Source organism: Eptatretus burgeri, chromosome 17 (assembly GCF_056783735.1).
Source record: "Eptatretus burgeri isolate ZD-2024b chromosome 17, Ebu_testis_v1, whole genome shotgun sequence".
NCBI classification, from domain to species: domain Eukaryota; kingdom Metazoa; phylum Chordata; class Myxini; order Myxiniformes; family Myxinidae; genus Eptatretus; species Eptatretus burgeri.
In genome coordinates this window covers 15,456,408-15,470,557 of record NC_140977.1, presented here as the reverse complement: position 1 = coordinate 15,470,557, position 14,150 = coordinate 15,456,408, and the positions used below count along the sequence as shown (strand labels likewise).

The following is a 14,150-nucleotide window of genomic DNA, read 5'->3' as shown; positions in this document are numbered from 1 at the left end:
GAGAGGGAGGTGCGAGAGGAGGGAGTGCGAGAGAGGGAGGTGCGAGAGGGAGGTGCGAGAGAGGAGGTGCGAGAGAGGGAGGTGCGAGAGAGGGAGGTGCGAGAGAGGGAGGTGCGAGAGAGGGAGGTGCGAGAGAGGGAGGTGCGAGAGAGGGAGGTGCGAGAGAGGGAGGTGCGAGAGAGGGAGGTGCGAGAGAGGGAGGTGCGAGAGAGGGAGGTGCGAGAGAGGGAGTGGAGCGAGAGGGAGTGGAGCGAGAGGGAGTGGAGCGAGAGGGAGTGGAGCGAGAGGAGAGAGAGGGAGTGGAGAGAGGGAGTGGAGAGAGAGGGAGTGGAGAGAGAGGGAGTGGAGAGAGAGGGAGTGGAGAGAGGGAGTGGAGAGAGAGGGAGAGTGGAGAGAGAGGAAGTGGAGAGAGAGGAAGTGGAGAGAGAGGAAGTGGAGAGAGAGGAAGTGGAGAGAGAGGGAGTGGAGAGAGAGGAGGGAGAGAGAGAGGGAGGAGAGAGAGAGGGAGGAGAGAGAGGGAGGAGAGAGAGAGAGGAGAGAGAGAGAGAGGGAGGAGAGAGAGAGAGAGGAGGAGAGAGAGAGGGAGGAGAGAGAGAGGGAGGAGAGAGAGAGGGAGGAGAGAGAGAGGGAGGGAGAGAGAGGGAGGGGAGAGAGAGGGAGGGGAGAGAGAGGGAGGGGAGAGAGAGAGAGGAGAAAGGAGAAAGAGAAAGAGAAATGCTTTGTGAAAACACACACACACACACACACACACACACACACACACACACACACACACACACACACACACAAACACACACACAAACACACACACACACACACACACACACACACACACACACACACACACGTTTCAGTTCTCAGCGATTTTTGCCTCAACAATGCATAAATCAAGAAAATGACCAAATCCCAAGATTGCAAAAATGAAGTGAAAAGATCCTGGAAGTTGACGAGATCCAAAATTGTGTCAATTTGTTGCCTTGTTTTTCTGTCACCCCACTATTCCACAAAACAACAAAACATGAAAAAAAAAAGTGTCCAATTAAAGCTCAATTGGAATTTACCATCTTTCAAATTTTGGATAACGGGATAAAACAAGGTACATTAATGTTGGCTCAAAAATTTCACCAAATAATGAAAGGGACAATGGATGTTTGAGAAGTTGATCTACCATCGTGTTTATTTCTTAAAGCAATTAAATCTAAACGTTGGGTTTTTTTTTCACAAAAGATTACATCATCAAAATGTCTGAAACAACATGTGAAGGCATTGACAGAAACCTTCATGGAGATGCCTCTTGAAGAAAGAAGCTTCAGAGTGATTTGGTTCAGGTCGATCCAGGTGGACATCAATGTCGTGTTCGGTTTTCACTTCCACTTTCACAAATACATCTGGAAAAAGTAACTTTTATTAAGTGTGGGCACTATTGTGTCAACATACATACTATTAAAATAGCGAATCAAGAAAAAGAGCAATCAAAAATTACAGACCCTCATCGCCAGGACTTGTTTTGTGTGGTGTATTTTGTGTGTAACGTGTCTTTATGTACTGGTGTGCTACGAAATTAATGAGACAATTAGCAATACCACTTTATGACTGCTGGCACAGTTGACCAGGTACCAAGACGTCCCGCTTTGAAGCAACACCGCTTTGATCGGACACCTGACCCTGTCCCATGTTTTTTTTTTAATTCAATATAATTCAGGATTGGATTAAAATAAATTCAATTCAAAACAAATGGAAGACTAAATAGGTACCAGCCTTTCATTGGAGTAATCATCCATCCATCCATCCATCCATTGGGACCATACTCTGTGCAGAGCGTTGGTGCTGCCAAAGCAGTCTCCTTGGCTATTGGACACAATCCTGGACGTATCGCCACTCCAACACAGAAAACCAGCATGCTGGCACTCATTTTTGTCGACTTCGGAAGGATGACAGGCAGAGTCAACCACACCTGGTATTAATTCAACAGCCAAGTGGGTTTTTGAACTCAGGATTCTGGGATTCTCGGATCCCAAGCCCACCACCCTAACCATAATCCACCACCAGGCATGGTATAATCAGAAGGAACCCAAACAAGCAAAAAACAATGATGAAGTCATTAGGAAAAACATGGATATGATTCTCATTTCAGCTGCTGCTCCTCTTCCCTCAAACCCATCCAGGCACAGCCAAGTGAGCTTCATTAAATTAAAAAAAAACCCAGATCAAAGAAATTAAATAATTCTGGCTGTCATAACATGTGTCCGATCAAGTTAAAATTAAAAATATGTATTCTTCATCACGACTGTAGATCATAATTCTGAAGTTTCACATCGATTGATCAAGTGGTTCCAGAGAAAACATTATTTGACATTTTTCTTAAATCCAGTGTGGCTGTCAAACTATGTGACATCAATTATTCCTTAACAAACTTGTACATGCATGCCTTGTGGAACATTTGTGTGAAGTTACCTTTCAATCTGTCCAACCGTTCTGGAGAAGAATAATTTTATGTTTTTCGGTCAATCCAATATGGCTGCCAAACCATGTGACCGATGACATCATATTTGTGAACCTTTTGTTCTCATGGATAGGCGGTCATTTGTGTAAAGTTTTGCCTTGATCTGTTAAGCCATTTCAAAGAAGTAGATTTTTGAAGGTTTAAAAAAAAAACAACATGGCTGCCGAATCACGTGACCGATGTCATCAAAATGTTTTGTAAAACAAGCTCAAATGAGCTAAGGTCCTCGTCCTCTTAATGATGACGTCATAAAATGAATATGACGTCATTGTGATGTATCAGGTTTGCGATAAATTATCTGTCCTAATGCCCGGCTTGATGCCTGCAAACAAAATTCAAACAGCTTGCCTCGTTTCGGAGATAATGTTATAGGCGATTTCCATTAGCGGCGATATTATGACGTCAACTTTTTTTCTAGGAAGAATTTCCAAAATCGGAGATGGTTACTGCCTGCGCGGGGGCTTTCTGCATATACATGGCAAGTTTCACGAAGATCCGATGAAAACTCTGGGTTGTAAAACAAAAAAAATGGCAAAAAATAGGAATGACGTCATAAAAATTGATATGACGTCATAGTGATGTATCATATGTGCGGTAATTAATCTCTGCTAATACCCTGTTCGATTCCCCCAAACAGAATTCAAAATGCTTGCCTAGTTTCGGAGATAATTTTTTAGGCGATTTCCATTAGCGGAGATATTTTGACGTTATAACTTTCTCGAAGGAATTTTCAAAATCAGAGATGATTACTGTCTGCGCAGGGTATTTTTACATATATATATATATATATATATATATATATATATATATATATATATATATACATATATATATATATATATATATATATATATATATATATATATATATATATATATATATATATATATATATATATATATATATATATATATATATATGCCAAGTTTCAGGAAGTTTTGATGAAAACTGTAGGCTGTGAAACAAAAAAGTCCACAAGAAGAAGATGAAGAACAACAATGTGAATAAGACTTGCAGATCCTCCACGAGGATCTAAAAACAATGACAACCGAATCACGTGACCGATGACATCATCAAAATGTTTTTCTGTGGACCATTTTATCCCAAGATGACCCTCAAAAATGTTCATACTGATTGGATGTAGAGTACTCCATATGAAATTTTGATGTCAAAACAAAGGCACCTAAGACATCATACTCGTTCCCCATGAGTACTTGCGAGGTGCTAATTCTCAATTTCTTTCCTTGGTGCAGTTTCAGAGATACAGAGGAACAAAGTGTTTCCATTTTTCCAATATAGCTGCCACACCACATAACCTATGTCATAATTATCATGAAAACATTATACATGAGTAAATGCTGACAATTTCGTCTGAATCCGAAAAGAAAAACACGAAACTTCTGTGTAGAAAAACAAAAACAGACAGACAGGCAGACACAAATATTTTTCCCCTCTCCTTTGGCGAGGGTCATAAATATTGCATTAAAATCATCAACTTCAGTTCTTCCTTGGAGAAAATAAAACATTTCGCCACGGGAACAGCATCGTCTCAAAACATTACCATATCAAAGCATTACGTTCGGAAGAAACTTCCTCGATGTTACGAGAAGCTTCTTACCCGAAAACAATTTCAGTGGGAATTTCACCACAAGCAACAAAATAGAAAAGACAAGAAAAATGTAGAGAACACAAAATAGAGAAAGTTTTCTCCCAAACCTGCATTGATTGGCAAATTAACCACAACTAGAACTGCCACTTTATAACTGCTGGCAGTGATGACCGGGTACCCAGTCCGTCCGCCTTTTGATACAACATGGGACTTTCTGCAGATGACAGTCACAAAGTTTCGCTTTGATCGGGAAAGTGGTTCCAGAGAAAACATTATTTAATAGTGACACAAACACAGGCCTGCTTCGAGACGGCGCGGAACAGACGAGTTACGAACCGGGCAGCACAAAGCATTCAATTTCGTTATTACTGGCTTCCAGATTCAAATAAATAAATAATTCTGGCTCCCAAACCGTGTGACCGATCAGGTTGAAATTTTAAACTTTTGTTTAGCATATCACCTGAATTATAAATGTCAAGTTTTGCATATATAGAGGCAGCGGTTCCAGAGTAAACATTAATTAATATTTATCCTTCAATCCAAGATGGCGGCCAAACCATGTGACTTGTGATGTCATAATTTGCACCACGTGTGCAAACACGATGGTGGATGATAACTGCAAATTTTCGCTTCTCCAGGTTAAGCAGTTCCAGAGAAAACATTATTTAATATTTTTCTTAAAACCAACATGGCTGCCAAACCCTGGGCCCGATCGCGTTGAAATTTCAAACCCTCATTCCGCATGAGCGTTCCACCATAAACTTGATGTTTCACATTTATTGATGCAGTAGTTCCAGAGTAAACATTAATTAATATTTTTCCTTCAATCCAATATGGCTGCCAAACGTTGCATCGTACCTCAAAAGGGGGTGGGAACTTTTTATTCATCATGGAGAGGCGGTCATAGTGGTGGAGTTTCGCCTGGATCTGTTCAGCCGTTTCAGAGAAAAAGACGTTTGAAGATATTGTTTTTCAATCCAAGATGGCTGACGAACCATGTGACCTATGACATCACAAGTTTATATTCTGCTTCCAACTGGGTATTGGAACACGTGTGTGAAGTTTCGTGTTAATCGGTAAAGGTGCGTTTTTCTATCCAAGATGGCTGCCAAACCATGTGACGTGTGACATCATAATTTTTACCACTCGTGCACACACGATGGTGGATGATAATTGCAAACTTTCGATTCGTTAGGTTAAGCGGTTCCAGAGAAAACATTATTTAATATTTTTCTTAAATCCAAGATGGCGGCCAAACCGTGTGACTTATCAATTCGAAATTAACAAACTTATATCGCCTACGTGTCCCGAATATACCTCTGAAATCTGCCCTTCATCCGACCAGCGCTTCTGGAGAAGAAGATGTTTGAAGGTTTTAGGGTTTTTTCAAGATGGCCGCCAAACCATGTGACCGATCAAGAACAAATTAACAAACTTGAGAAAGGACCTCATGGGGAATATATGTGTGAAATTTCATCTTCATCTGTCTTGCCCTTCTGGAGAAGAAGATTTTTAAAATTTATTCATTTTCAATCCAAGATGGCTGCCGAACCTTGTGACCTATGATATCATAAATTTAAATTCTGCTTTCCATCGACGACCCGAACAAGTGTGTGAAGTTTCGTGTAAATCGGATAAAGTCTATTTTTCTATCCAAGATGGCCGCCAAACCATGTGACTTCTGAGGTAAAAAATTTTTACCATGTATGCAGACTTGAGGGAGGAAGGCACTTGCAAATTTCCACTTTGATGGCTTATGAAATACCCGAGAAAACATTATTCAATATTTTTCTTAAATCCAACTTGGCGGCCAAACCATGTGACCTATCACTTCGAAATTAACAAACTTGCATCGCATACATGTCACGAATATAGTTCTGAAATCTCGCCTTCATTGGACGAGCGCTTCTGGAGAAGAAGATGTTTGAAGGTTTTAGGGTTTTTTCAAGATGGCCGCCAAACCATGTGACGTATCAACAACAAATTAACAAACTTGAAAGAGGACCTCAGGCGGAATGTGCCTGTAAAGTTTCGCCTCAATCTGCACAGCTGTTCTGGAGAAGAAGATTTTTTTTAAAAAACACTAAAAAACAAGATGGCGGCCGAAATACGTCATCGATGACGTCAAGAAAAACATTTTCGTCGGTGATTTTAGGCGTAGATGATGCTCAAAATTTTTCAGATTTTTCCTATGCAGCGTTCTACTTGACGAATTTTCACCGGTATATCGCTTCACCTATGACGTCACGAAAAATCACACGTGTTCCCCATAGGGAGCTTAGTAAAATGTATCAAACGAAAATTTTTTCCATTGCACGGTTTCCGAGATACAGATGTCCAAAGTTTATCGCTTTTTTCAAGATGGCGACCGTACCACGTGACCAATGACGTCATAATTATAACGTGATTGTGCTATCAAAAAAGATACATACTATGGTGAAAATTTCCTGTCAATCGGACTTAGTGTCCCAGAGAAAATGATTTTTAAAGCGAAAAAGGGTGCAAAATGCCGGCGGAAAAATAATAATAATAATGCGTAATAATAATAAACAGAAGAAAAACAATAGGGTACCCTGTACTCACAGGGTACCCTAATTATCCAACATGTGACTTGTTTTTTGTCTCAAAAGTCAACCCTCATGGAAAACTAAATGAGAAAGTGTGGCACATTAACAGATTGACAAATGTAGAGAATGGAATGAATAAACTAAAGCTTAGACAAGTGACCATATGATATGGAAAGCAGAAAGGATCAAAAGAGTCAGCAATTGGAGAAAAGCTCAGGAATGGGTTTGGAAAAAATCATCTGTTGATGAGCAATTGCATTGAAGTACTAAACCTGCAAGATACCTGAGAAGATGCACACTCGACTTTGGGCCACCTCATCTCAGGTCAAATCTCGACCCACTATTAACTGCCATCATGGTTTTTCACATGTAGTGAATTCATCCGTGCATCCTTTGCCGTCCCTTGGATGAATATTAACCGTGGTCCCATCTGATAGCTGTGGTCATGTGTGTTTGTTTTTGGTCCACTGGGCCACCTAAACAGATTTTTTTGGTGGTCCGCATCTTATTTGATGATGAACGAGTTCACAAATATCAGTATACATGTTTAAATTACTATTTCTCATGATATATCCATCAAATTCCAGTGCTTTTCACACCAGCAACCTCATTACTCTTCATCACAGAACACTACCGTCTGTTATTTAATAATCTACCCACTAACTCACAGCAACATAATTTGGACGGCAGTTTCTTGCTATCGCATGAGCGTTTTGGAATCGATGCTTCAGTTTATGCGCTGTTTGTTCATTCATTAATTTTCGTTGTTATTTTTCCTGCTTCCGATGTTCCAGGTTCTGCCTCTCACGTCTTCTTCTTTGTCATGGCACGCTGGTGATTTTCCCTTTCCTTTTGTGCATTACATTTCTTGAAGTTGGTGCACCCAGTGTGAAACACATTTTGCTTCCTTCCTGCATCCGATCCTCGCACATCATCCCTAGAACCCTGTAGAACATTGTAGAACCTTATAGAACACCTTGTAGAACATCACATCCCAATCTTCCTCAAAATCAAGCCACAGAAATTCTCGCTCTCTCCCATTCTGGTGGACACTTCCTCATCCATTTCTCAAGTTCGTATTACTGGTTGACCCACTCCCTTTTTCTGCTCGTTTCTTTTTCGGATTTGATACATTTTGTAAATAATGCCACATGATGGAAAACTCAGTCGATGTCTTCTATGAGATGGAATCTCAGCACCATGTGACCAAATGGGTCATTCCAATCTCTCCTAAAATTAGACAGCCAAGAAGAAGTCGTGTACGATACACCAATTTCTGACACTATATCCATGGGTTCACATAACTGGTACACAGGTGTTCATGCACGGTGAAAAAACACAACACAAAACTAAATTCATGCCTCAAAAATGTGAAAACAAAAGTGTACTACGACCACAACAGAGGCCTTTGATGGAAGGTTCTCTCAACTCCTGTGGGTATATAATGCTCTCCATGATAATTATGCAAACTGATATCCTGGGATGTCAAAATTTACAAGAACAAAATTAACTTTATAAATGATAACATCCTAACTTATAAGATTTAACAAAAACAACCTCTCAGGGGAACAAATGAGCAAAGAGGAAGAAGAGGTAGTTTTCTCAACATGTGTTTTTTATACATACAAAATTTCTGCAGATACTCATTGGAGAATCAAATTAAAGAAAAATTGTGCAATCCTTGCCGATAATCGCTGTAGATCCAGGCATTACACAATTGTACCACATGCATGCTCCAGGTAGATCTCGCATGCGGCCAACAATGTGATGCGTGCATTTTGCAAGCTCATGGCCTTGCTTCTATATCAAAGTTCCATTCTGTATTGTTGTAGCAAGTCAGAGCACGGCTGAGGAGTGGGAAATACACCACACCTCTCGTAAATATGCATTGCATATCTTGAAGATTTTGATACAAGTGGCAACACGGGCCACCTCGGCCAGAGTTTTTGGTGGACATTGACACCAGGGCCACCACTTATTTTGAGCCCTGGCGAGCAGCATTAGTTAATGGCCATTTATGAAACCCATGGTGTCTTTCAAAAGAGGTGTGTTTATTCCAGAACCAGAAGCAATTTTTCTTTTTCATCCTAATCTAACTAACATCACCAACAAACCCAGACTTTCAACAATGCGACAAACCAAGAGCCAAGTGTTGCACATGAAACGAAGATTGAAGTTCCTGAGGTCCTCCACAGAACAGCATTCCATCGACGCTGCAGCTGACGATTCGCCATTAAGTAATGAAACCAGTCCAGCAGCTGAGGTGAAGTTGTAGCATCGAGCTTTTCATACTTGTGCTCCCTCAAAATGACTGCAGCTGTTGAAGAGCTCAGGTAGAGCTGGAAACAGCAAATAACTTATCTTGTGTCGCTTATCTTGGTTGCTTTATTCAGCTCTCTTTCACGAAAAGAGCCCAGTGGTGAATAACTATATCATCCCAGTCGCACCTGGGAAAGATTGATGAGGTGAGAGCCAATTGGTTGTTTCCTCCAATGAAAGGTGAGAAGTGTGATTTTAGCTTTTAACACAAGTGAATTGAAATGGACTCAGACCCCATACAGCAGCATGAGAGCACTGGAGACGAATCATCTCCAAAGACACCAAACGGAGGTGAATGTGCATGCCTGAATAATCCACCATCAAGCTGTGGTTTTACCAATTCCACACCATGTGGCCGTTTCAGCGTGTGCAGTTGACTTCACGAGAGAAATTGTCTTTCAATGGAGGATAGACCCACAGCTCAAAATACAGAGTAACTTGTGCAGTTGGCCTAATGAGGGGAATTTTCTTGTGCTGGAGGATTAATGACGGCAAAAAATACACAGAAACTCGTTTAAAGTTCAGATTCAGACCGGGTCACTCAAACCTGAACATGCTGCTTCTGCTCTCCCAACTCAGGATGGAGGTCCTCAATGTCACATTAGAGATCATGGCCATCTCTGCAGACACATCTCGAGCTTTATATCCAGCCCAGCACTCCACCTTGGTCTTCAAACTCTCTGCCTATGGCATCCTTGGCCAACTCCACGCAGGACTTGCTGACTTCCTCTACTCTCAACGCAAATATGCACCTCCTGACGGAATCCTTTTATCTCCTCTCCCTGTCAAGGCTGGAGCACCCCAAGGCAGTGTGTTGGGTCCAGTCCTATTCTTCACCAACATTCTCTCTGACTGGAAAATCCTCATTATTTGTTTGCCGATGACTCCACCCTCTACTGTTGCATCCTTGAGAGAGAAAAGTAGCAGCCTATTCACTCTCTTCAGACATTGATGGAATCACAAGCCGCTAAAAGATTTGGAACATGTCCTTCAATTCTGGCAAATCTCACTTGGAAAATGGGATTGCATTCCAAAGCAATCCCTTGTTCCAGGTCATTTAGTCCGTGAGCTAGACAAAAATTCAGTATCAAATTTGGGGCAAAGGGAGACCTTACTTTTTTGGTGAGAAATAACCTCTATTTCACGAAAATGTTTGCTGGCCCATCATCCATGTTCGTTTTTCGGCGTTATCCGCTAGGGGGCGCTCTTTGAGGGTCAAACAAACCGATTTTCTTTCTTTGCAGGTTTGCGAAGTAAAATGTATATATTATCTCACTGTCAAGATCAATTTGTGTTTTGATGACAATAATATGGTGTAATTACATTATATATGTAATTTATTTAATGATAATGAACTACTTTTTCAATCTTCAAACGCGTTTTTCTCCAATATCTTTAAAATCAACGAGACCGACTTTGCAGAAGTTCGACTGGAGCCCATACTAGTCGGCATTTTTTCGATTTGCAAACTGAAATGGGAAGAGGCAAGTCTGTGCCAAATAAAAGTGCTGTTGATTGCAGTCAGCATAGAAAATGTCACGCCTACATCACAATATGTTAAAGCATACTGCAGCTGTCCAATATTATTATTATTATTATTTATTGACCACCATCACATACAGAGGGTAAAGCATGAAAGTATACACATCTTAGATATATAGTAGTAGTCCATTAATATAAAGTGAATTTAGTGGTGTTCATGGAGCGGTATGCTATAAGTCAAGATGGAAAATTTTACTTTTAAGAATCAAAAGTCGTAAATCTGTTTAAGAACTTTGTGGCAAAATTTTGTAACGGAAGACGGATCGCTGTTCATTGTAGTTGTAACGGAAGAGCTATCATGGACTGCATGATTAGTCGGGAGATTTTCGTCTCGAATAACTTCAAATGATTTTATTAACGAGATGCTTTCTGTAGAGCACAAGGTCCAGTCCAATTGCGAGATCCATATCTTACGTTGTCGAAATGTCATCCCGCCGTCACAGTGAAGATTGTTATTATTAAAGTGGTTTATAGGCTGAACGTACAGCTCTTTGCACAAATCGAAAATAATTTGACCGTGTTGGTTTGATCTAGTGTCTGGGTTTCTTGTGTAATAACCGTTTTGCGAGTTAAAACGTTCGAGGTTTGGTATTCGTGCATTAAGGTCGCCCATAATAAATACCTTTTCTTCGTTAATGCATTTTTCATGTATGGTAGCAAAAACATTGAGTTGAAAGTATGGGGAATCTGACGGGGAGATGTAACAGGTCCCAAATATATGATTCGGAATGCACGACAGACTAAACCAGACTTGATCTTTCTCTTTTTTGACACTGTAGACTTGTGGCCATAAGTAATTAGCCACAAGTACCCCAAAAATACAATGTTCACTACTACGTTTCATTGGTAATTACATACAACATAGTGGGAGGCAATGATAACAGCTGTCTGATTCTGAACTTTGCACTTATTCTTCCCCACTGTCAGATTCTTCCTCTGAAGTATAGTCATCGGTAAGGTTGTCCTCTATGTCGTCTATCATATTGGTACAGTCTTTCAGCCTACACTCGTCTGTGCACTTCAAGCCATTGACCATACATTTGCAGGTTGGGAGTTCACAAACACGGCGGCTATTGCATGACATGAACTCTAGTACTACTTGTGGTGCAGGTGGACCACTCATCCACAGAACATCCAGATTGCTGTCGTCTACAACGACCCAGCCATACCCAGGCTCAAGTGCTGGCACATCAGGATTGGCCTCCAAGCTCCGTCACCAGACTGCACACTGATAGTTTGCTCGATGTGCATGTTGTTCCAGGCAGTCCGTGCATGGACGTAGTTGGCCAGACTCGACTCCCCCCTTCTTCGCTTGCCACATGCTGAACCTCAGCGCATTCACGCCCGTTTCGGGAGTCCTGGCTGCATATAGGCGAAAGGTGAATGACTCCAGTGCCGACAACATGTCAATTGTGAGGGACCAGGTTTCGCCTAGAGCTGCGAAAGTATCGCGGAACACCTTTTCCTTGCACATCAGCTTGAAGCCTTTGATTTTGCCTACACCAGAAAAGGCACTGACCGTATCGCATCCAGTATATGCATGCAGACCAGGCAAGGCCAGACAAACTTCATCCCGAATCATTTCTTCCATTTTGTCAATGCTAAGTATCCTGTTCCTGCCCTTTGCAGCGACGCGCATGTATAGCCTGCACAGTATCCTCCTGCAGAATGCCAGACACAAGATCAAGACAGTGTCTTCTGATACTATGACGACTGACTTGAATTTGGATTTCCCGGCATGAGCTGCATGCAACAATAGCCGCGTATCAGCTTCTTCCTGGTTTGAAGCAAGTTGCTGAACATCCAATGTGACTCCATCCTCTGTAATCCTGAAGCATTTGCTACCATATGTCACGAACAGCTCCTTCCCACCAAGTTTGTTCTGTTTATTCTGCCAGTCCTGAGCGAAGAAGTGGGTAAGGTTTCCCTTGCTTGCAGAACATGCCAACAAACGCCTCCAGTTCTTTATTCTATGTGTTGGGATGATAACCGAAAACAGGACTCCTTGAGATGAACCACGCTTTACTCGTTCTGCATTGTTGATGGAGAAATCCCGATAGACATCGAAGACTACGTCTATGCGTTTGCTGCCTGGGTAGGTCTGCAAGACAGTTTGGAACAGCTCCTCGGAAACTTCTGCAAATGTTCGGTTGTCTCCACTCATCTTATGTACCAGGGCCATGCCGTCAATGATAGAAGCACTTGGTAACGCAACGTCATTTGCAGGAGAGATATCCTTATATATATCAATATCAACTCACTCTCGCCAGATTCCAATTTCCGACAATATTTCTACTTACAAACTAGCAAGAATATTAGAAAGATGTATATATTTTGGTGTAAAACAAACTTGACAAAACGGATATTAGTTGCGTGCAGTGAAATAAAAGAAAATCGCATTTAAACGTTTGAAATTCATTTCATTTGCAGTTAATTTCCACTGTAAATTTAAGGATTTATCGACTTTATAATAGGAAATCACCTCAGTCGAGCATTGGATAAGATGCAGGATATGAATAGACGTAAAATACCGCGAAAAAAAGGAATTGTTATTTTTACACCCTTCAAGCGCCCCCCAGCGGATATCACTTAATATAAAAACGAACCTGCATGAAGGGCCAGCAAGCGATTTCCGAAACTAAACATTATGACCTACCAAAAAAAATGACATGCCGCTTTGCCCCTCGTTTGATACCGATCTCTGAAATTTGGGGGTCCAGCTCACGGACTAATTGTGATTTTTTCCCCTTCTCCCTCACCTCTTTACATTTTAGCTGGTCATTTTGCTACTTTTCTGTTTCAACCCCGCTTTCCCCTTCCTCTTCATCTGATGTTTCATTCAACTTGTGTGAGGCTTGTTCACCCTGATGTGTCCTTCTACTCTGTTGTTGTTTCCCCCTTTCCATTCTGCTGTTGGTATTTCATGAGCCTCTCTCATGTGCACAAAAATAAAACATTTGGCACTAAACAAACAAAGATCCCATCAAAAGTGAATATCATACAACTCACCATTCAGCTGGTCGCTTTGCTCCTCTTCCAGACCAAAGGAGTTCACATCCTCTATTTTTATCTTCAGAATCTCAGGAAATCCTTCCAGCTCCTCAACCTTCATTTCACACCCGAGCACAGTTGGCCATTCCGATTCTGGCTGCACACGACGGGAATCCTTCAATCAGTCAACTTGAGCGTACAGTAAATGGTGGGTGAACCTTTAAATAAGCAGTAATCACACCACTCTTAATGATGTTTGCTCCACCCTGAGAACCTTGATCCCACACAGTACCTCCATGTGAACTACTTCTGTACTTGAGACCTTATCCTTTGCCCTAATCAGTAAAAGCACCTCAAACGTTCACCACACACAAATGCGCACCTTTTGACACCCCCAAAAATAAATTGTACATGTTGCAGGTTCTTCAGACAATCCTGTAATTGTATTCCATGTTGATGTAAATTTTGATTTGGTTACATATAAAATGGACAAATGTTTTCATATTGTTATAAAATCTGAGCCTGTTCAGCAGTTTTATAACTAGATGATATTCATAGAATACTTACCCAACGTTGTCAATTTGAGATGTAATTTATGTAATTTATGTATGTATTAATT

General features: G+C 41.1%; 1 protein-coding gene across 6 annotated transcripts in view; it reads right to left on the bottom strand.

The window, feature by feature from the left end:
- Positions 1–14,150, bottom strand: part of LOC147009386 (uncharacterized) — a 33,308-nt gene that overhangs the window by 18,031 nt on the left and 1,127 nt on the right. For 2 of the 6 annotated variants that reach the window (XM_085861967.1, XM_085861968.1), the window contains exons 2-3: positions 13,550–13,688; positions 1,278–1,388 (exon numbers count right to left, since the gene is read on the bottom strand). In XM_085861967.1, the coding sequence (XP_085718093.1) occupies positions 1,278–1,388; positions 13,550–13,652 (214 nt within the window). In that variant the 5' untranslated portion in view covers positions 13,653–13,688. Of the gene's footprint in view, positions 1–1,277; positions 1,389–1,754; positions 3,215–13,549; positions 13,689–14,150 lie in introns of those variants that run through there. The other 4 variants (XM_085861969.1, XM_085861970.1, XM_085861966.1 and 1 more) reach the window with 3 other exon arrangements.